The sequence below is a fragment of the Rhinolophus hipposideros genome (assembly GCF_964194185.1).
Source record: "Rhinolophus hipposideros genome assembly, chromosome: 11".
In the NCBI taxonomy this organism is placed as follows: Eukaryota; Metazoa; Chordata; class Mammalia; order Chiroptera; family Rhinolophidae; genus Rhinolophus; species Rhinolophus hipposideros.
In genome coordinates this window covers 41,991,004-42,016,066 of record NC_138057.1, presented here as the reverse complement: position 1 = coordinate 42,016,066, position 25,063 = coordinate 41,991,004, and the positions used below count along the sequence as shown (strand labels likewise).

At 34.9% G+C, this 25,063-nt stretch overlaps 1 protein-coding gene across 2 annotated transcripts in view; it reads right to left on the bottom strand.

The window, feature by feature from the left end:
• Positions 1 to 21,909, bottom strand: part of VPS13A (vacuolar protein sorting 13 homolog A) — a 205,202-nt gene extending 183,293 nt beyond the window's left edge. For both annotated transcript variants that reach the window (XM_081066231.1, XM_081066232.1), the window contains exons 1-3: positions 21,619 to 21,909; positions 4,380 to 4,423; positions 2,430 to 2,472 (exon numbers count right to left, since the gene is read on the bottom strand). In XM_081066231.1, coding sequence (XP_080922357.1) covers positions 2,430 to 2,472; positions 4,380 to 4,423; positions 21,619 to 21,718 — 187 coding nt within the window. In that variant the 5' untranslated portion in view covers positions 21,719 to 21,909. The remainder of the gene's footprint in view (positions 1 to 2,429; positions 2,473 to 4,379; positions 4,424 to 21,618) is intronic.
• Between the last annotated feature and the right edge of the window lie 3,154 nt (positions 21,910 to 25,063).

Genomic DNA, 25,063 nt, shown 5'->3' with positions numbered 1-25,063 from the left:
CAGATGCTATAACTGGAGAAGGGAAAGATTATTAAATACATTATTACCATATTAACTGGTTAGTAATTTGGAAATGGAAAAACTCTACTTAGACCTATCTCATTCCATAATCCATGTTTTGAAAAACCCCAATTGAGAAAAAGATTTCATCACACAATCCAGAGAAAAACAATCTGATTTTTAAAAGAGGGATAACTTTCTAAGTTTTGGAATCAGAGAAGATAGTACACATTTCAAATTCTGCACAGTCCAAAATGTAACCAAAATGGAATGAGATGGAAAAATAACTGTGACAAATTTGACATAATTTACTTGCAAATACTATCAAGCAGACTGCATACATATACACACATACATTAATAATCCAAAAAAAATGAACAAAAGTACAGAGAACAGTGACCAAATAGCATTAAGTAATCAGAAGAAACAGAATTCTAAAATTAATAATGTAGCATTTTCATCCCTAAATCTGTTTTTAACTAAACTTTTTTTTCTTATTATGTAGGCTTCTTATAGAAAATTTGGAAAATTCAGAAAAATATAAATAAAGGTAATTCCAAGAATCTTCTACCTAAAGACAACTACTTTTAAAATACATATATGAGTATTTATATTTTATATATATATATGTGTGTGTGTGTGTATATATATATATATATATATATATATATACACACAATTCTTCACTCTAAATGAGGAAAACTTTTAAAGATCAGTAATATTAACAATACTCAATAATAGCAAGGGGACACTACATTCTTACAAAACTGGTTTTATTACTGTATCAGTCATTTGGAAACATGTACTTCTTTTTATTCAACAAATTATGTTCCTACTATACATTGCAGGTATTGTTCAAAGTGTGTGAATAAAACAAAGATTAAATCCACTTCTCTAGAAACATATGTATAGAAGAAAAAAATAAGGATATTAAAGAATCACAGGTTGCAACAACACCTTAAATGAGTCTCAAAATTATCTTGTATATTAGGTATTTAGGGCAGTGTATGCTCCACTATCTTGTATTAACAATGAATATTACCTTATCATTTTTAAACATGGTCAGGCAAGAAAAAAGGAAGAAAGCAGACTCGAAATGAAATCAGATCTATCTCCTCTCATACATTTAATTTTCTTGAATTGATGTTAAATTTATGAACACTGAAATACAATAGCTGTAATTATAAAATTTAATAATTTTTGGGAAAATTTTTAAAGCTACATGAAAATATTACTGTTGTACCTATAGAAACACAGGATTACTCTACAATGTCCAAATGTGTATTCAGTGGATTATACTACTACTATAATTAAATGAGGTCAAATCAACATGGATTACGAGAAATCTTTATTAAATGTTAACTGAAAAAAACAGAATATGAAATCATACATATATAGGATTACAAGTAGTTAAAATGTACATATGTAAAAAAATCATATAGAAATATGCAAAAATTCTTTTTTATAGAAATATTCTTTTATAGAAATATGAAAAAGTATTGGGTGACATGTTTTCCATTATTTATACTAAACTGTCTTTAAATAGAGGGGGGAAGAGAGAATTTGAATTGTAGCAATATAAGGTGATGAAAACTTTGTCAAGCAAATGGTCTAATAACAATTGTAAGTGCACAAAATTATGGAGACATTAATCATGTAACTTATATGAGCTTCAGAATATCTTGTTCCCTAAGTGACACCAATATGTTGAAATAACATTATATAAATCATACTATACAAACTATATAACAAAATATATCTATATACTTCCAAGTATCAAATAACGACACTATCATCTTGCACAATATTTAAAGCAGCAATAAAATTTAAACAGTAATTCAAACAATGAAGTTAAAACAGTAAGCCAACATAATTTAAGAAATCAAATATACATGTTTCTATTAAACATGTTAAAATGTCATATTCCAATCAGTTTTTGCTCAACCAATAGACTTAAAATGTAAACTATGAACACTGGGAAAATAATACAGAACAACAACTAGTACAATATTTCCCAGAAGCCTAGACAACTTCCAGAGCAGAAATTCGGTTTGTGATAGGTCCTGAGCCAAAACGTCTGGATAATCCAGACCCTACTCCTTATACCACATATCCAGGCCCAATTAGAATTCATCAATAATAACTAGTCAGAAACCTAAGAACTGGGCAGGTTATGCTATTAGATTTAACACTCTGTCTCTCAATTCATTTTTAACACCCTAATAATGTATAATTTCATAGGTATTGGGCAAGGGATATATGGACCACATGGTATATTTAAGTTACACAATTAAGCTCTACCTAGATAAAAACATATTTTCAATTAATGCTCAGAAACATTAAAAATATCACATTATAGAGATACTAGGCATATTATTCTGGCTGCATGTCCAGCAAAGAGAACATTCAAATAATATAACATAGCTTACCAATATGACCAACTTTAATTTTAAATGGTACATCCAGTTGACTCTGCAAAAAATATATAAATGTAAAATATTAGTATATATACAGTTCAACAAAATAGATGACTGCTTTTTTCTTCCTAGAATTAAAAGGTATAAGTTATACCTTTTCTTTACCTTTAATACTTATTTAAATTTATAAACATACATATAATTGGATTATTTTTCTAAAATACATAAAATTCAGGGAGACTGATCTTTTTAAAATAAATAGTGGAAAGGTTCTACAATAATACTGACCACATGTTACCCATAACAGAATTAGTACTTCTTTTACATTTAAAAAAAAAAAGTGGGAAATTCATCTGTCAACTTGTGCTTTTAGGGAGATTAAAACTCCACTTTGCAAAAAATATCATCAAAAAAATGTTCCTTATTCAATGGAAGGAGGGGTAACCTTTTTAATAAATGGTGCTGGGAAAATTGGATACCCACTGCAAAAGAAAGAAGTTGGACCCTTATCTTATGCGATATGCAAAAATTAACTCAAAATGGACCAAAAATATAAACACAAAATCTGAAACTATAAAACCCTTAGGAAGAAAACATAAGGTAAAATTTGGCAATGACTCCTTGGATATCACACCAGAGGCACAGGCAACAAATGAAAAAAACAGATAAATTCAATCTCATCAAAATTAAAAACTTTTGTGCATCAAAACATACTCAACAGAGGCATAAAGCAACCCATGGAATGGGGAGACACAACTGCAAATCATGTATCTGATAAGGGTAAATATCCAGTATATACAAAGAACTATACAACTTGACCACAAAAAAAAAAAAATTGAAGTATCAACAACGGTTTTCATAGTCATTCCTCCAAAGAACAAAAAAAACACATGAAAAGAGGCTCAACCTTACTAATCATTAAAGAAATGCTAATAAAAACCAAAATGAGGTACAACTTTATACCCATTAGGAAGGCTATTATAAAAAAACAGAAAATAAATGTTGTCAAGGATGTGGTGAAACTGAAACCCTCATGCACTGCTAGTGGGAATATAAAATAGTTCAACTGCTATGGAAAACAGTGTGGTGGTTCCTGAAAAGGCTAAACATAAAATCCAGCAACTAAACTAGGTATACCCACATAAATTGAAAGCAGAGACTTAAACAGATATGTGCATGCCAATGCTCATAGTAGCATTTTTTTATTGATTGTTAAGAGTCAAAAGGCAGAAATGATTCAAATGTCCATCAACAGATGAACAGAGAAACAAAATGTGGCATATACTAGAGAATATTATTCAGCCATAAAAAGGAAAGATGTTCGGATACAGGCTAAACAACATCGATGAACGTTGAAGGATTACACTAAATGAAATAAGACAGACAGAAAGTGACAGAATAGCATGATTTCATTTATATGAGGTACCTGGAACACGCAAATTCATAGAGACAGAAAATAGATTAGAGGTTAGCAGGGTCTACGGGAATAGGGAATGAGAAGTTATTTTTTATGGTTACGGGGTTCTCTCTGGCATAATGACAAAGTTTTGGAAATACTAGTGATGGTTGCACAGCATTGTAAATGTAATTAATGCCACTCAATTCTATAGTAAAAAAATGGCTAAAATGGTACAAAAAACTTGAAGATGATTAGGGAAATAAGTTAACCATTTAAAATAAAACTATATAGAAATTAATATAATACTGCATTGTCAATTATACTTTAATAAGTAAATTTGAAAAAATAAAACCACCATATAGGAAGATATACTAGAAATATTTTTAAATGGGAAAAAGTATAATGTCAGTTTGTGCTTTTAAGTCCATTTCGCAGGATTCACATTTTACAAAATTTATTTTCAAAAAATGTTCTCAAACTTAAATGATTTATGGTGACAAAGTAAATCAGGAAAAAGTCTATATAGATAAATGCATTAACAAATTTCTTATAGTCAAACCTACCAGGGCATTTTCTTTAATTTCAAGATTCTTGAGGGCCACAGCTCCTAAAAAAGATTATTAAAAACAATAAAAATGAAATATTCAAATATTTTTCATTTTAAAAAGTTAGGTAAATTTCATTCCTAAAATGTCACGTTAAGGAAGGATACTTACAAATCATGTACAAGACAGAAAACAGAATGCAACTATAATCTTCATTCTTCAGCTTAGTCTAAGATTGTATGTTTCACCAAAACATCATTTATTGGTAAGTTATGACCTTTGCAATTGTAGCTCAATGTTTATGCATTTTAATCAGGATTATACAAATAATATGAATCTAGCAAGGTAGCATAATATATGAGCAATTTTTTAAATGCAAAATCAGCAAGCTCAAAGATATATAAACTTCCCAAACTGAAATGCAAACAGAAAAATAAAAGAAAAAAATAATGCAAGAGAATGTCCAAGAGCTGTAGGACAACTGTAAAAGCTATAACATATGCATAATGAGAATACCAGACGGGAAAAAAAAAAAAAACAGAGAAGCAAAAAACTAAATTAAAGTAATAATGGCTGAGAAATTTCCAAAATTAATAAAAAGGCACCACATCACAGATCTAGGAAGCTGAGACAACAACAAGCAAAAAAAAAAAAAAAAAAAACTACATGTAGGCATATCATAAACTAAAGAAAATCAAAGATTAAGGAAAATCTTGAATATGATCCAGAAATCCCACTTCTGAATATACAACTAAAGGAAAACGATATCGAAAACATATCTGCACTTTTATGTTTATTGCTGTATTATTCATAATACCCAAGATATGGAAACACCCTAAGTGTACATCAACAGATGAAGGATAAGGATGGGATACACACACACACACACACACACACACACACACACACGGACACACACCCCAATAGAGGTACAAGAGGTACAAGAAATAACTGACTGAAAAATTCACTACAAAAAGTCAAAAGCAGACTTGAACAGGCCAAAGAATGAATCAGCAAACTTAAAGACAAATTATTTGAAAATAAAAAGGAGCAAAAATTTTAAATTGAAGAAAAGTGAACGTAGTCTAAGAGACTCGTGGGACATTATAAAGTGTATGCATTACAGAATTCCAAAAAGAGGAGAAATAAAGAAAGGGTCAGGGAACTTATTTGGAGAAATAATGGCCAAAAACTCCCAAATTTGAGGAAAGACATGGATATATGAATCCAAGAATCTCAATCAAGAAACATGACGATCAAAGACAAAGAAAGATTAAAGGCAGTAAGGACAAAGTGACTTGACATATACACAGGTTCCTCAATAAGATTATCAGTGGATTTCTCAGCAGAAACAGTGGATTTCTGCAAGCCAGAAAACAGCGATATTATATTTAAAGTGCTGAAAGAAAAGCACTTTAAATATAATATCTCTGTCAACTGAGAACATTATATCAAGCAAAACATATCTACTTCAAAAATAAGGAAGCATTTAAGATACTCTCAGACCAACAAAAGCTAAGGGAGCTCATTACCAGCAGCTCTGCTTTATGAGAAATTTTAAAGGGAGTCCTTCAAGTTGAAAAAAATACTAGGTAGTATTGAAGCCACTGAAAATATAAAGTTCTACAGTAAAGGTAAAAACATGGGAAAATATAAGAAACAGTATTATAATTTTACTTTGTAATTCCATTGTTTATTCTTTTATAGGATTTAAAAGGCAAAGGATGTTTTTAAATTGTAAGTCACATTAATAGGTACATAATAGGTACATAATATATTAAAATGTAATATCAATAACAAAGTTGGGGAGGCAAGCTATAAAGGACTAGAGTTACTGTATGAAATTAAAGTTAACTTCCTATCAGCTTAAAATAGTTACAACATTAAAATATTGTATGTCATCCCTGCAGAACCACAAAGAAAATATCTCCCAAATATACAAAAGGAAATAAGGGAATCAAAACTTGTCACTACAAAATAATTGACTAGACACAAAGGGAATAAGGGGGGAAAATGAGACAAAAAGTTATGACAAAGAGAAATTAACAAAATGACAATACAAAGTCCCTCCCTATCAGTAATTACTTGAATGTAAATAGTTTAAACTCACCAATCAAAAAACCTAGGTGGGCAGAATGGATTTTAAAAAATAAAATGAAACAGGATCACCCTATATGGTGTCTACAAGAGACTCACTTGAGCTCTAAAGGACACACATAGGTTGAAAGAAAAAGGATGGAAAAAGATTTCCCATGCAAATAAGAAGGCAGAGATGTGTGTGTTATGTTCCATTGAGTCAGCTCCAATTCCTGGAGACACCATAAATGAATGATATCTACAATGTCCTGTCCTCAGCACCCCTGCTCAGCTCCTGGAGACTCATACCTATGGCTTCTTTTAAGGAGTCAATTAATCTCATATCTGGTCTTCCTCTTCTCCTGCTGCCTTATATTTTTTGCAGCATTATTTTTTCCAAAGAACCCTACCCTTTCATGATGTCTCCAAAGTAGGACAGCTTCTGTTTTGTCATTTTTGCCTCCAGCCATATTTCAGGCTTAATTTGCTCTAGGATCCACTTGTTCATCTTTCTGGCAGTTCCGGGTATCCATAGAGCTCTCCTCCAACACTATATTTCAATGTATTTTTTTTTTCCTAACAGCCTTCTACATTCTCCAGCTTCACATCCACACAGTTAGTTTAAAAGTGAGGGTGTGTATGACCTTAGACCTGATCTCTAATGACACATCTTTGCCCCTGGTGATTTTTCCTAATTCTTCCATTGCTGACCTTCCAAGTCTCAGCATTCCTTTGATTTCTTGGCTGCCATCTCCATTTGAATTGATTAGTGAACCAAGGTAAGCAAAATCTTTAACATTCTTGATATCTTCACAGTCTATGCTAAAGTTGTGTAGTTCTTCTGTAGTTGTTTTCATCTTCTTGATGTCCAAATGCAGTCATTTTGTCACTTTTTTCTTTCACCTTTATCAGAAGTAATTTAATCCATAGCTACTTTCAGCAAGTAAGATGTCATCTACGTATCTTAAATTATTGATATTTCTTCCAACAATTTTCACTCCTTCCTTTGAGTCTAGTCCAGTTTTTCATATGTTCTACACACAGATTAAACAAATAGGGACACTTGTCTGATACTTTTACCTACAGAAAACCATTCCTCACAGTGGCTTCCTGCCCACAATACAAGTTATGCATCAGAACTATCAAGTGCTGCGGCACACACATTTCTTTCAGAGAAACTCACAGCTTTTCATGATCCACGCAATAAAAGATTTTACTGTAGTCTATAAAACATAAGACGAACCTTCTGAAATTCTTTGGAGCACTACAGTATCCAATGAATGTTCACAATTATACCTCAAGTACCTCTTCCTTTTCTGAATCCAGCTTGAACATCCGGCATTTCTTGTTTCATATAAGGTAGAAGCCTTTGTTGTGTCACCTTGAGCATCACTTTATTTGTGTGGGAAATCAGAGCAATGGTCCTATAGTTACTACAAGCCTTGGCCTCTCTTTTCTTAAAAACTGGAATGTATATTGACCATTTCCAATTTGTAAGCCATTGTTGTTTTTCATATTTGTTGACATATTCTTGTTAGGATTTTGACATTCAGTCTTTTTGGCTAGAAATAGTTCTATCACTATTCTATCTACCCCTGGTAATTTACTTCTTCCCAATAATTTCACAGCAATTTTCACTTCACTTTCTAGAATTACAAGTTCTTCCTTATAGGAATCTTGTTCAAAGGTTTCTGTGATCCTTTTGTCTCTTTTGTATAGACTTTCAGTATACTGTTTCCACCATCCCTTTATTTTCTCCTTGTCAGATAATGTGCTTTCTTTTTGGTCATTCGGCATCCCTAGTCTAGGTTTGAATTTCCCTTTTGTTTTTGAGTCTTCTGGTTGAGATCTTCCTTTTTTCCTTTTTTGTTGCTCTCTTATATCTCCTTATATTAATAGTTCTCTTTATCTCTACATGATAGTCATTTAAAACTTGAGTTCAGGATTTTAACCTCACTTTTGTCACCTTTACTTTTGCCTCTTGCCTGACTTTTTAACAATTTTTAGTGTTTCTTCCGTCATCCATCTCATTTTTTCTTTCCTTTTTACAGCTTTTTGTCTTTTTTCACGCTTCCCTAATAATATTTCTAGTTTCAATCCACAGTTCTTCTGGCTTTCAGTCAATCAAGTTTAATGGTCTGTTTTTGCTGTGGCCTTCAAATTCATCTGGAATGTTATTTACATTGTATTTTGGCACTACAATTCTTTTAGTGCTCTTCTTCAGCTTTATTCTAATATTTAATATTAACAGTTTGTGGTCAGTGCCACAATTTGCTCCTGTTCTTGTTTGGCACAGAGAATACAGTTTCTCCATCTCCTTCTCCCAATTACAGTCTATTTGACTTCTGTATTGGCCTTCTGGTGATGTCCATGTATACAGTCATCTGTTTGGCTATTTGAAGCACGTGTCTGCAATGGATAAGTTGCTGGCTTCACAGAAATCCACGAGCTAATCTCCTGCTTCATTCCTGACCCCTAATTTCCTATTTTTGCATTCCAATCACCTATAATTATCAGCATGTCTTGTTTGGGTGTGTGTGATCAATTTCTTCTCGAATACATGCATAAGACCTTTCAACTTCATCTTCTTCAGCCTCTGTAGTTGGGAGCATAGTATTATTTGGTCAGACCTCGCACTGTAGCCCCTAACTACCTACACTACATCTTGCCTCAGTAGTGAAGCTATTCCATTTCTTCTGAGTTTGTCGTTTCTAGAGTAGAACACTTTGCAGTTGCCTGATGGTACATGGTCCATTCCAGGCCACTTTAGTTCATTACCACCAACCACTGCAACGTTTAGATGTTCCACTTCTTGCTTTACAATTTCCACTTTCCCTTGGTTTCTGCTCTTTACATTCTATGCTGTAACTGTACATGTTGTGCAGCATTATACTTTCTTTTCGCCTTTGTGCACATCAGCCGCTAGACGTCCTTCTGGCTTTATCTAGCATTGGTCATTAGCACCAATGCTATTCATACTTGTTCTCTGCTCTTCCCCAGTAACTGAGTGCTTTCCCACCAGGGAGTCTCATCTTTCAGCACTACCTCATATCTCATTTTGGACCATCTTAGCATAGGGTTTTTAAGGCAAAACAAAATGAAAAACCTAACAAGAAAATGTAGGAGTATTTTTCCATTGCTTTCTGCTGTGCAGTATTTGGGTCCAAACCACGTGTTTGGGTCCATAGTATTGCAGTAACTAAATGCCTGCAAAATGTCAGTGCCCCTGTGGATAGCAGAAATGACTACACTAATATTAGACAAAAGAGAATATAAGTCAAAAGCTGTTACAAGAGACAAAGAAGAGCATTATATGATAATAAAAGGGTCAATTCACTAAGGAGATATATTTGTGAACATATACACACCAAATATCAGAGCTCAAAAACGCATGATATAAACACTGACAAAATTGAAGAGAGAAATAGATAGCTCTATGATAATAGTAGGAAGCTTAATAATGGATACAAAAACCCGACAGAGTATTAACAAGGAAGTAGATGAATTGAATTTAACAAACATATACAAAACATTCTACCCAACAACAGCAGAATATACAATTTTCTCAAGTGCACATGGAACATTCTCTAGGATAGGTCATATGTTAGGCAACAAAACAAATCTGAATAAATTTTAAAAGACTGAAATAATATATGGTATCTTTTCTGATAAGAATGGAATTAATCTAGGAATCAAAAGAAGGAAAACTGAAAAATCCACAAATATGTAAAAATTAACAAACACTAAACAAGCAATGAGTCAAAAAAGAAATCACAAAAAAAATCTGAAAAGAAATCACAAGAAAATATCAATAATCTGAAGAGACCTGTAATCTGAAGGGACAATAAAAAATTAAAAACAACAAGAAAAATTAAAACGAAAACACAACATACCAAAACTTATGGGATGAAGCAAAAGCAGTCCTGGAAAATTTACAGCTGTAAATGTTTACATTAAAAAAAAAAAAAGAAAAGAAAAGAAAAAGAAATATCCCAATCAACAACCTAAATTTGCACCTAAAATAAATTTTAAAAAAGATTAACTCAACCCAAAGCTACCAGAAGGACTGAAATAATAAACATTAGAGCAGGGATACAAAACAGAGAAGAGAAAAGCAACAGAGAAAATCAATGAAATCAAATGTTGGTACTTCAAAAAATCAAATTGACAAATCTTTAGCTAGGGTGACCAAGAAAAAAAGAAGAGTTGAATAATTAAGATCAAAAATTAAGAAGGGGACAGTACTACCAATTTTACAGATACAAAAAAATGGTTATAGAGAGTACCATGAACTGTGTATCAACAAATTGGATAGATCACCTGATAAAATGGATACATTCCTAGATATACACTCCACTAATGAATCATGAAAATATCAATAATCTGAAGAGACCTGTAATTAGTAAAGGGATTTCATCAGTAATCAAGAATCTCCCAACAACAGCAACAAGCGCAGGGCCAGACGGATTCACTGGTGCATTCTACCAAATATTTAAAAGAAAACAACAATCTTCTCAAATTCTTCTAAAAAACTGAAAAGAAGGGAATGCTTCCAAACTCAATCTACAAAGTAAGCATTACCATGTTTCCCCGAAAATAAAACCCAGGCAGACAATCAGCTCTAAAGTACCTTTTGGAGCAAAAATTAATATAAGATCCGGTCTTATAGTGAAATGAGACCGGGTCTTATCTAACATAATATAATGTAAGAGCAGGTCTTATATTAATTTTTGCTCCAAAATACATATCAGAGCTGATTGTCCTGCTAGGTCTTATTTTTGGGCAAACATGGTAATCTAATACCAAATCTAATACCAAAGCCAGACAAAAACACAAGAAAACTACAGATCAACATCCTCAATGAATACTGATGCAAAAATCCTCAACAAATACTAGCAAACAAAATTCAACAGCACATTAAAAGGATTAGACACCATGACTCAATAAAATTTATTCCTGCAATGCAAGGGTTGTTCGTTTTATAAAAATCAATCGATGTAATACATTAACACAATAAAGAGAAAACCAGATGATCTTCTCAATTGATGAAGAAAAAGCATTCAAAATATTTCAACACCCTTTCATGATAAAAACACTCAACAAATAGGAATAAGAGGAAACTACCTCAATATAGTAAAGGCCACATATGAAAAGTCCACAATGATCATCATACTCAATGGTTAAAGACAAACCTTTTTCAGTAACATCAGGAATAAAATAAGGATGCTCACTTTTGCTAATTTTACTCAACACAGTAGTGAAAGTCTTAGCCAAAGCAATTAGGAAAGAAAAAGAAAAGGCATCCACATTGGAAACGAAGAAGTAAAATCATCTCTGGTCACAGACAACATGATCTTATATGAAAAAAACCTCAAATATTCCACTCAAAAAAACCTGTTAGAATAAATGAACTCTTGAAATAAATAAGGAATGTTGCTGGATACAAAATTAGTTGGTTCCATACAATAACAATGAACGATCTGAAATGGATATTAAGAATACAGTCTCACTTACAATAGCATCCAAAAAAAATACTTAGGAAAAACCTTAACCAAGGTGGTGAATGTCTTGTACCCTGAAATATAAAACATTGCTGAAAGAAACTGAAGACAAACACTAAAATAAATAAATAAATAAATAAATAAATAAATAAATAAATATGGTCATGGATTGGAACACTTAATACTGTTAAGATGCCAATACTACCTAAAGTAACCTATAAATTCAATGTAATCCATATTAAAATCCCAATTTTTTTGCAGAAAAAGAAAAATTCACCTTAAATTCATACAGAATCCCAATGGATCCCAAAATAGTCAAAACAACCTTGAAAAAAAGACAAAGAAAGGTGGAAGTTTCACATTTCCTGATTTAAAAACTTAACTACAAAATATCCAGTCAAATGATTTTCAAAAAGGCTGCCAAGATCATGCAATTTGGAAAGCACAGTCTTTTCAACAAAAGGTGTTGGAAAACTGGGTATTCACATGCAACACAAAGTTGGATCCATACTTTACACCATATTGAAAAATTAACTCAAAATGGATCAAAGATTTAAATGTCAGACCTTTAAACTATATAACTCATAGAAGAAAGCACAGGTGAAAAGGTCCATGGCACTGGATTTGGCAATGATTTCTTGGATATGACACTAAAAGCATAGGAAACAACAAAAGAAGTGATTTGGATTTTACTAAATTAAAAACTTTTCTGCATTATAAGACACTATCAACGGTAAAGAGACAACACACAGAATGGGGGAAATATTTGCAAGTCATATATCCAGACTATAAAAAGAAGTCCTACAACAAAACAACAACAAAAAAAAATTAAAGCCTGTTCAAAGGTCTTGAATAGACTTTTTTTTCCAAGTAAGATATACAGGTAGCCGATAAGCACAGGAAAAGATGTTCGACATCACTAATCATTAGGAAAACGCAAATCAAAATGATGAGATACAAACCTCACACCCATCAGGATGGCTAAGATGGCTACTATCAATAAAAATAAAAACAGAATTACCATTATGACCCAGCACTTCCACTTGTAGGTATACTCCCAAAATATCTGAAAGCATGGACTCAGGGAGATATGTGTACACTCACACATATAGCAGCATCATTCATAATAGTCAAAAGGTGCAAGAGACCCACGTGTCCACTGATGGAGAAACAAAATATGGTATATACGTACAATGAAATATTATTCAGCCTTAAAAATGAAATTCTAACCTATGCTACAACACAGATGAACCTGTAAGACATTATGCTAAGTGAAATAAGCTAGATACAAAAGACAAATATTGTATGATACTACTTACATGAAGTACCTAGACTAGACAAATTCATAGAGACAGAAAATAGAATGGTGGTTGCCAGGGGCTGAGGGGAAAGGAAATGGGTAGTTATTGCTTAATGGGTATAGTATTTCAATTTGCAAAATAAAAAGAGTTCTAAAGATAGATGCCGGTGATGGTTGTACAACATACTTATTGCCATTAAACTGTACACTTAAAATGGTTAATTAAGATGATAGATTTTGTTTTATGTATTTTACCACAGTTTTTTTAAATGGAGGGATGATAGTGAAGGAGAAATAAAGACTTTCTCAGACAAACAAAAATTGATGAAATTTGTTGCCAGTAAACCTCCCTTACAAGAAATGTTAAGTTTTCAGAGATAAGGAAAATGATAAAGGTCAGAAACTCAGATCTGCAAAAGCATTAGAGAAAGAATAAATTAAGGTAAAATTAAGCCTTTTATTTTCCTTATTGTGAATGACCTAATGGAAAACTTCAAAATAATAATAGCAACAGTACAGTGAGTACAGTTTATGGATAAGGGAAATGAATGATAGCAGCATTATAAGGGACAGAAGAGATAGAATGGAATACTCTGTTATAAAGTACCTCCACTATACATGAAGCAGTATAGTGTTATTTGAAAGTAGACTTAGATTAAATGAATACTGCAATTCTAAAGCAACCATTAAAAATTTTTAAATAAGTATAATTTATATGCTAAGACAGGAAAAAAATTCAGTAATAGAGAATGCTCAAAACCAGAGAAGGCAGAAAAAGAGGGGAAGAAGATTTTGAAAAGCAAAGAAAGACATGCAACAAATAGAAAAGAGTTACAGATTTGAATAGCTAAAAACCCATTAAACCAACTATTCAATAATCACTTTAAGAGTTAATAGTCTGAATGTGCCAAATAAGAGACAGAGACTTGATAGAGTGGATAAAAAAGCATAGCTATAAGGTGTCTACAAGAAACCTATTTTAAACAAACACACGAATTAAAAATAAAGGGATGTAACAAACTTACAGAGCATTTCATCCAACAGTGGCAAAAAACATATTCTTTTCAAGCTCACATTGTACCTTTACCAAGACAGACCACACTCTGTGCCATAAAACATACCTTAACAAATTTAAGGAAATAGAAGTAATACAAAGTTTGCTTTTAGATCACAATAGAATTAAACTAGGTATGGGTTATAGAAAGAAAGCTGCAAAATCCCAAAATGTCTTAAGATTAAATAAACACTAGTTTTAAATAACACATAGGTCAAAGACATCTCAAAAGTAATTTAAAATATTTTTAATCAAAAACAGAACTTATCAAAATTTGTGATATGTAGCAAAAGCAGGGCTTAGATGGAAATTTATATCATTGAACGTGTATATTAGAAAAGATAATCTAAAATCCACAATCAAAGCCTCAACCTTAGAATTCTAGGAGAAAAAGAAAATTAAATCCTGAGTAAGTGGAACAAAAGAAATAATAAGAATCAGAGCAGAAATCACATCAATATATAAAATTAATAGAGAAAAATCAATTTTGAAACCTAAAGCTGGTTCTTTGAAAATGATCAATAAAACTGGTAAGTTGCTAACCAGGTCAAGGGAGAAAGGAAAAAAAGATACAATTTGCTAATATCAGAAATGAAAGAAAAGGCCGTCACTACTGGTCCCATGGACATAACAAGAATAATAAAGGAATATATAAACTTGCCCACAAATGTTGTAACTTAGATGAAATGTATAAATTCCTTGAAAGATACATTTTACCAAAACTCATATAAGAAAAATCTACAGATACTCTAAATAGGCCCATATCTATTAATGAAATTGAATCAATAATTAACAATCTTTAAAAACTGAAAGTATAATGCCCAGATAAAATCGCAGATGGTTTCAATAATGTTCTACCAAACACTGAGGGGAAAAAAGCCTGATACTAATCCCTTACAACTTCTTGGAGAAAAGAGAAGCAAGGAACACTTCCTACCTCATGAATGAGATCAGCACTACCGTTATACCAAAACCAGACAAAGACATTACAAAAAAAGGAAAAAATAGACCAATCTTTCACATGAACACAGATGCCAAAATCCTCGACAACACATCAGCAAATTGAATCTAGCAATGTATAAAAATGATGATATAGCACGAGCAAGTGGGATTATTCCGGGTAAGAAAGGCTCATTCAACACTGAAAAACTTATTTCATGCAATCCTTTACATCAATGACTGAAAAAGAAAAATCATATGATCATATCAACAGATGCAGAAAAATCAATCTTAAAAAGAAAAAAAAAAGGAAAAACACAACAAAGCAAGAGTGGAGTAGGGAAAAAAATTCAGAATACTGGATGCCTCTGGAGATGAGGACAAGGAAACTTTGGGGTGTAACGGATATGTTCACACCTTGATCATGATGATGATTTCCCAGGTACATTCAAATGCCAAGATTTATCAAATTGTAGACTTTATGTACATTTACTACATGTCAATTTTAAGTCAATAAAGCTATTTATGATGGTAGTGTCTAGGTTGTGGGTATATAATCATGGGCTGTAAAATCTTATAAAATTGATGTTATGTTTGAACACTTTTCATAATAAAATGTTCTCTTTCAACTCTAAAGTTCTATGAAAGTATCTTGGAACACAAAGGTAAAAATAATATTTTAAGAAATTAGAATTGGTAATTACCACTAGAATATAACCACCATTTGTGTGGTTCCCCAGTATATTCCATCATAGAATGACTCCTTAAAATCAGGAACTGAATCTTCATCTTCCTACAGAGCCACTGGTATACTAGCGGTATGCAGTAAGTGGCTACTGAACATAAGATTCTATTATAAAGAGAAAACTGAAAAATTAACATTGAAAAAACAGAGTATGAAGTTAGTTAAAAAATAAATCTGAGCTTCTAATGTTACATCAAGATGTCAGGCATTTTTTAAAAAATAGTGCAAATTTGTCCAAGTATTTTAATTTTGGAGAAAACGAGAAAGAGGGAGAAAAAGGAAGACCGTACAGTAGTCCCCCCTTATCCCAGGTTTCACTTTCCTTGGTTTCAGTTACCTGTGGTCCCAGGTAGCAGCATTCAACCACAGTTGGAAAACATTAATTGGAAAATTTCAGAAGTCATTCACAGGATTTAAATTGTGCATCATTCTGAGTAACATTATGAAACCTCATGCTGTTCTGCTCTGTCAACATCCCATTGTCCAGCATATCCCTGCTGTGCTGTATATGCTATCCACCCGCTAGCCCCTTAACCATCTTGGGATTTCAGGGGTTGTGTTTAAGTAACCCTTATTTTACTTAATAACAGCACCAAAGCACAAGAGTAGTGCTGCTGGCAGTTCAGAATGCCAAAGAAAAGCCGTAAGTGCTTCTCTTAAATGAAGAGGTATGTGTGTATCTATAGGAAAAACCGTATTGTGTGTGTGTATAAGGTTCAGTACTATCCTCAGTTTCAGGCATCCACTGGGAGTCTTGGAATGTATACTCCACAGATTAAGGGGAGACTACTGTAATATGAAGAGGCTATAAAGTACAGGTATTCCGTGTTACAAATGATAATTCTATAACACAAGCCACACTTACTACTGTTCCTGCCAGTGGATTTCTAATACTTTTGCCCTAAAGTGCTCTTAAAATGCACCTAAAACTGTGCATCACAATCCCACGTCATTTGTTTTTGTTTTGCTTTTTTAAAAATCTTTATTTTGGTATCCCACTCCAGATAAATGAATTATAATCTGGGAAGTGAAGTGGTTCAAAAATCTGTGTTTATAACAGGCACCTACGGCCTAGCTCTTGAAGGAAATGTGAGATGCTAAATTGCTTTGGAAAGTTGGGAGACGAATTTTGATGAGTCTATGAAGCACTACCACCTCCCTGAGTAGTTGATATATAGGAAAGGTGGAGATTTGTAAATGGCAGTGTATAAAAAGTACACTTTACCAACATCGAAATTTCCAAGAATTGACATAAACTCAACTCCTCTTTCCTCTCCCACAAAACAGATGCTTCCACACTTCAATTTACTTACTGTATAGGACCTGGTACAGTAGCATTGTTCTGTTAAATTATAATAGGTTTTTGGAGACTCTTCATATATGACAACATTTCTAAGGAAACATGGATTCTAATTTCCAAAGAAACATCTCAGAAACAAATTTTCAGAGCACTACCCATTCATTATTAGGTTTGAAACCATCCATATAACTCCTGAAACTAATTAATACTATCAATATGCTAATAGTGAAATTAGCTGATTACACAGAAGCCCAGCAAAAGCATATATTTAAAACTAATAGGTCCTTCTAATATTAGACTATAAAATATTAAGTCTATAATCAACATTTTTCCTATGCAGCATCTAGTTTCTATTATTGACATTTTCAAAGAATGTTTTTTTGAATCCTCTTAAATTTTCAAAAATTACTTTTTTAAATTCTCAAAGGAGGATTTAAAAATTTTTTCCAGCTATTAAAGTTTCATTTATCAAAATATAACCAACTTTTATACATTAAAACATGCTATTTTTTAAATGTGATAAACACCCAAGTTAGAGGGAATCATACAACTGTTTCAAGACTTACTCTAAAGCTAGTTATCAAGACAAGTGTGATACTGGTGAAAAGATGGATGCACAGATCACTGAAACAGATTACAATCCCAAAATAAACCCACACAATATAAAGTTTACCGATTTTTTACAAAGTGCTAAGATAGTGAATGGAGAAAGCATATTCTCTTCAATAAATAGTGCTAGAACAATTAGACATTTGCATCCACATGCAAACAAATGAAGTTCAACCTTCAACCTATAACACATCTTATACACATTAGATCAGAAATCTAAATCTAAAATATGAAATTATAAGACTTCTAGAAGAAAATGTAGGAGAAAGATCTTTGTGACTTCGGATTAGGCTAAGATTTCATAGCTACAACACCAAAAGCATGACTCAAAAAGAATTTTTGATAAGCTGGACTTGATCAAAATTTCAAATTTTGCTTTGCAAAGACAAACTTGAAAAAGAGTGGGAGGAAATATTTTCAAATCACATATCTGACAAAGGACTTGTACCCATAATATTTAAAGAACTCTCAATACTGGACAATAAAACGAACACTTTGGAAGAGTTTGGCAGTTCCTTAAAAGGTCAGTTACCATAAGACTACGCAATTCCACTTCTAGGTACATACCCAAAAGAATTTAAAACATATGCCCACAAAAAACTTATACATGAATGTTCACAGCAGCATTACTAATAAAAGTTAAAAAGTAGGAATAATTAAAATGTCCATCAACAGATGAAAAGATAAACAAAAGGTGATGTATCCACAGTGGAATATTATCCCGTCATAAAAAAGAATGAATACTGATACATGCTACAACATGGATGAACCTTGAAAATATAATGCTAAGTGAAAGAAGCCAGAAACAAAAAGCCACATATATTGTATGATTGTACTTAAATGAAATGTCCATAACTACAGAATCTATAGGGACAAAAAGTAGTTGTCAAAGGTGGGATGAAGGGTGATTGAGAGAATCTGGAGTAACTGCTAATAGGTACAAGGTTTATTTGGGGGAGAGGGGTGTTGAAAATGTTCTGGAATTAGGTAGTGATGATAGTTGCACAATTTTGTGATTATACTAAAAGATACTGAATTGTATTTTTTAAAGGGGTGAATTTAATGATATGAATTAAATCTCAATAGGAAAAGAAAAAACAATTTAAAATGTGCAAAAGATTTGAACAGACACTTCACCAATGAAAATATACAAACAGTAAACAAGAAACTCAACATCCTTAATCACTAAGAAATACACATTAAAACCACAATGCTCTATAACTATGTACAGCAGTACCTCGATTTTCAAACATCTCCGTTGATGAACATTTCGGTTTACGAACACTGTAAACCCAGAAGTAAATGCTTCAGTTTTCAAACACACCTCAGAAGTCCAACATTGGCTTCTGCTAAGTGCAAGATCCTGAGGCCTAGTTGTTGGCTGTTTTCCAACGTTTCAGAACTCAAAAGGTCTTCAGGAACAGATTACATTCGAAAACCGAGGGACCACTGTACCTATTAGAAGGGCTTATAAAATGTTTTTTCAGTGACAATACTAGTGATAGTCAGGGTGCACAGCAATTAAGCACTCATACAATGCTAATGCTAGTAAGACCGCAAAATGGTACAACCACTTTGAAAAGCAGTTCCATAGTTTTCACATAAATTAAATATTCATTTACCATATGACCCTGATATCTCACTCTTAGGTATTTACCCAAGAGAAAAAAATTTATGTTCACACAAAACCAGAACATAAATATTTATAGAAGCTCTTCATAATCGTCTGAAACTGAATTGTCCTTCAACCCATGAACAGATCAACTTCTATAGTACATCCATATAATGAAATACTACTAAAAAAATACAAGAATGCAACACATGGGTGACTCTTAAATACATTTTATATAAGAAGTTAAGTGAAAGGAGTGAATTAAATAAAAAGCCAAACCCCAAAAGCTACATACCATGTAATTCCATTTATATGGCACTCTAGAAAAAGCAAAACTGTAGGGATGGAAACAGATCAGTGGTTCCCAGGAGGAGGGGTGAAGGTTAGGTGGGGTAGATTGCAAAAAGGCAACAGAGGGAATTTGGAGGGCTTGGAACTTTTCTGGATCATGACTCTGATGATGGATACCATGCTTCTTTGCATTCATCAAGACAGAACTGTACATCACAAGAGTGAATTTTACTGTATGTAAATATTAAATAAATCCTTAGATAAACCACACTACACACAAATCTCCACCTTGTACATAGAAGCAACTTTCCACTATACAGTTTACCCAAAAATAAGACTGAGAAGGACAATCAGCTCTAGTGCATCTTTTGGAGCAAAAATTAATATAAAACAGTCTTATTTTACTATAAGACCGGGTATATAATATAAATATAAGATAATAAAATACTGGGTCTTATATTAATTTTTGCTCCAAAAGACGCAGTAGAGCTGGCTGTCTAGTTAGGTCTTATTTTCCAGGAAACAGGGTAAATCAAAGCACACCACAAAATGTTCTCAAGGCTTCCTTCTGAGGTAGGTGGAGACAAGCTTCATTAGTCCTACATCGCAAAAGAGAAGCAGCACAGATAAAACAATACGCAAGTTTCTGCTACTAATCAGAGATTCTGAGCTAGCACTTTTGTTCCCAGTTCTTGTAGTTCTGTTCCCTATCATGGTACTAGGTACCAAGAGTAGCAACAAGAGGACTTCTTTATCAAACTAGATTACCTGTTCACACTATCTCATAAAGGAGAAAAATCAAGATAAACAAGTATTTTAGGAAAAGCCCGAAAGTGCGTGCATATTCAAGAATAGTAAAATTCTTTTAAAAAGCAAACAACATACAAGTCACACACAAAATGAACCCTGACTTCGGATTTCATAAAGAAAAGGAATCTAATTTCTAATGGGTGTTTACATTTTTAAAAAGGGTATAGCACAAAACAGATGGGAGCACTAAAAACGAGGCTCCACATAAGGTAGCGCACTGCAGACAGGACGGATATACAGCTTCACTACCTAAGCAACGTGAAGTGCACGTTCATCCCTGTCTGAGATGTTACACGGCTGCACTTAGTTTCTTAAAAAATTCAGTAACTCACTCTGAGCCACAGAACCCCGAGGCCTTACACACGTAACACATTCCTGGGTCAGATTGTGAATTGAAAACACATCAGCCAACCGTTGGAGTTACGCACAGGAGTTTCGCTTTTTGTTATCAGCGGAACCCAGGCGAGCAACCCGGGGTCCGGGCGGTGTGAGCCGAGCAAACACCGCGCTTTAGCCCAGACCGAGGCGTCCTCGGTCCGAGCGTCTGGCCTTCACGTGCCAGGCAACGTGCGACACTCCGTGGGCTCCCGGCGGCCTCCGTCATAACCCAGGAGGGGGAGATGACAGGGATGAGACCAAGCCCAGGTGCGTCTCGTTGCCGTCTTTCGCCCAGCACAGCTGAAGCTGGACCGCAAGGGGCAAATAAAGGACGCCTGAGCGGAATCTGAACTCCAGACCCTTTGGAGTCCTCTGCGGGTCCCCTCAGCCGATCGGCTTGGAAAAAGGGGGCCTTTTCACCCAGCACCCAAGACCCCATCCTCTCCTGCCCAAAAAATAAAGAACTCGCGAGGAGAGGCCCCAGAACTGCATGCCTGCTTTACGTAATTTGACCCAGAGGAGGGAGGCGACAGGTGGCGACAACGGGCAAGCGAAGGGCCCGAGGCCCCAAGGCAGGGCCCGCCTCCAGCAAAGAGGGGCCGAGAGGGAGGCGAGATTGAGGGGCGGCGGCGGTCTCGTTACCTCCCCAGATGCCCAGAGAGAGCTGGGACGTGTCCAGGTTCACCACATAGTCCCCCAAGAACCGGTTCAACACATCTACAACCACCGACTCGAACACCATTTTCTTCAGCCGCAGTGGATACGGAGGGTGACCCCGGCGCGCCTTCCTCTCGCGCCCGCCCTCCCGCGCCCCTCCCTCGAGGCCGCCCGCTTCACCCGCTGCCGGGGAGCTCCGGCTATAACGCCACCCGTACGGGACGCGCAGCCCCGCCTCCAGCCAGGCGAGGGGCGGAGCAGCCCCTCGCGCAACGCGTGCGCAGCTCGGGCAGGGGGGCGGGCCCGGAGCGCAGCGCGGACCTGGGCGTGCCGGCCCGACAGCGAGCCAGGGCGGCTGCGCAGCCGCTTCTCTGACGCGCTCCCCGTCGGGGCTGAGCTCCGCTCTTTTTTCTCGTGGGCCTGGTGTCCTCCCCCATCGACTGGGAACCAGCCCAGTGTCGGGCGTGGCCAGATTTTTTCCGACCCGCCCCCACCTGGAGACTGGTGTAAAGGTCGGTGCCTAGGGCGGGTCGCGGCGTGACGGTTACGCCCCGCAAGGGAAGGCCCTCCCTTATCGTGGAGACAAACCCCCTCCCCGCTCGACCCTCAAAGGCGCGGGCCCACGAATTCTTCGCTTGAGTGAGGTGTGGGTGGGTTCCAGCTCCTGCGCTCGTAGGCGGGATTCGTCACTCGGGGCGTCCTAGGAAGCACATTTCCCCTCCCCTGTTATTACAGGTTCGGAGGCAGATTCCCTGGCGTTGCTGGCTTCCCGGGTTCCGCCCGCCTGAAAGTCTGAACGCCTGTTCATTGCCTCCCCGGCTCTCAGCGCGTGGCAAGGATGCGCGGTGGGTCACTTAAGTTTCTCTGCTGCGTACCGTGGCGGGGGGCGGGGGTGAAGAATAAACTCAGGGTTGGAATTCCACGCCCCCTTGCCTGCATCTGAAATGGCACTCCCCTTTTGGTCAAAAAAAAAAAAACGCACACAAAAACGCGGAGCCGCCTTTCATCCCGTAGAGAATTCCCTGGGATTCAGAGTTAGAGAGTCAGCCAGTCGGGAAATCTGCTGAGCGCCTTCCAAAAAAATACTGTGGGACCTAGACTTAACCTTTGAGCCTTCACAGAATGACTGACAAAATAAATAAGGAAAAATTAGAGCCCTTTGAGCCCCGATCCCACCCAGAGTTTGGTCTTAAGCAGAAATAGGGCCAAAGACCTGAGGTCAGAGACCCATTGGATGTGAAGTTTGAAGAACTGTAATTAATCACCATCACCCTCTTAAGGATTTAAGATGTAGGGGTGTACTTTGAACTTCCCTTTTGCACAGAAAATAATGTCTGATAACTAAATTGCTGTGTCGTTTTAGTATTTATTTTTTTTGCGTAGGCACCTAAATTCTTTAAGGTTTGCCTTTGCAAATAGAATTGCCTAGCAAAACAATGTAAAATCTTATTTTACATGAGTTTATATAAATTATTTTCATATAACTTCATATTTGAAGGACTTTTATTAGGTCACCAATTCAACTTCTTGGTCATAAAGATAATAAAGCTAAGATGTTGGGGATTTGTTCAACGTCACTCAACTAATGTTCTGCAGAAACAGAGCCAGAACCTGGAACTTCTGACTGACTCCATTCCACCACCCCACCTTCTTCTGTTTGTGTTTGGGTAAAGACATTGAAAATCTGTCTCCGAATACCTGTACAGAGAAACTAATATAGGCTAAAACGTCCAGAAAAGAGCAAAACCTTATATAATGAAGTATTTTGCTACTGTACTATTACTAAATGATTCCATTATTCTCTATGTATTTAAAGTACAAGAACTTCCAGCGCTTGTTCCAAAAACACATCTTTGAGTTATTTTGCAAACACTTTTTATTAGTTTTCTACAATCCCAGGAAATCGGAGGAGAGGAGAGTGTGTTTATAGATGTAGAAGACTTAATGACTAAAAAGATCAAGGAAAAAAATGCTGTTGAAAAATGTTAGCAATATATAAGAAGATGCATATTGTAACTGAATGCTTATCTAGTGTTAGGTGCTATATCTTGAATGCATATTTCGTAATTACTAAAATATACAATTTTGCATTCAGTCCTGTGTTGCCTAATCCATCTGAGGAAGTTTGTATGCAAAAACATATTGCAGTATCATGTAAAAGGTAAATACACTCATTAAATTATTAAACCAAATATCTGTTGGACCTTGAAAAATCTGGACTACCACAAAAATGTTCAAGTTTCAAATGTGGGAATATGTTGCTATAAGGCATTTTTGCTCCCGATCATAATTAAAATGCTGTACTTCATTGTTTGATAAAATGAAAAAGAAAAAGAAAACGAGCATGTGCATGACCCCAAACTGCAACATCATCGACCTTTACAATACATCTCTAACTTTGCAAGTAGGACTTGCTGTTTACATGCCACAGCTTTTCATTTGAAGTTTGGGAGTACTGGTAGAAAATTTGAACATTTTTTCCTCCTAATCTTAATTCTTATGTCCACAAGTAAATGTCATTGTTTTCCTGCTTGTCCTTATCATTCCCCATGCAACGTCTGCATTGTGGTAGCAGGCTAGCTGGTCAGATAACAAAGCAATTAAAGCAGACCACAGTCCCAAAAAAGAGTCTTGGAGGACCAGGTCTAGAAGGTGGGAATTTTACAGGACAACTTTTACTGACCTAGCTTCACGAAATCCTGTGCTCCTATTGCAGTTAATGGTTTCAAAATTATGTTTAAAATGCTACTTAGATTTATGCGTTTTAATCCTTTAAAAGAGAGAGAGAAATTTGTTGGTAAGACACAAGCAAAAGATGAGACCCTTAAAGAACCTCACTATAGTTGTGAAGGTGAAAATGTAAAATGACACAATCTTTCTAAAAGGTTGTTTGTAAACATCTACAAACAGATATAGATAAATATATATATAATATATGTATTATATATATATATATATATATATATATATATACTATATGGTATCTGCTAATAGACCTTCTACGACTCAAGTTTAAAAGTTTAAACTGGTTTTCCCAACTACCGCTTATTATTAGGTTGGTGCAAAAGTAATTGCGGTTTTTGCAATTATTTTTAACCTTTATATATACTATATATGTGTGTGTGTGTGTATATATATACACACACACACTGTATATAAGGCTTTTGACTTAACAATCCCACTTCTAAATATGTGCTATGCTATCCCCACAAGAACATCCATTAAAGCATTGTTTATAAATGCAAAAAATTGGAAACAAATATCCATTAATAAAGAAGTTGGTTAACACATACATACAATGGGTTACTATGCAGGCTTTAAAAATAATAATGAAGGTCTGTACTAATATAGGAAGAAGTCAATAATACACACTTGTGAGAAACAAGACACAGAATAGTGTTATACTAATTATATAACTTGTGGACATGTT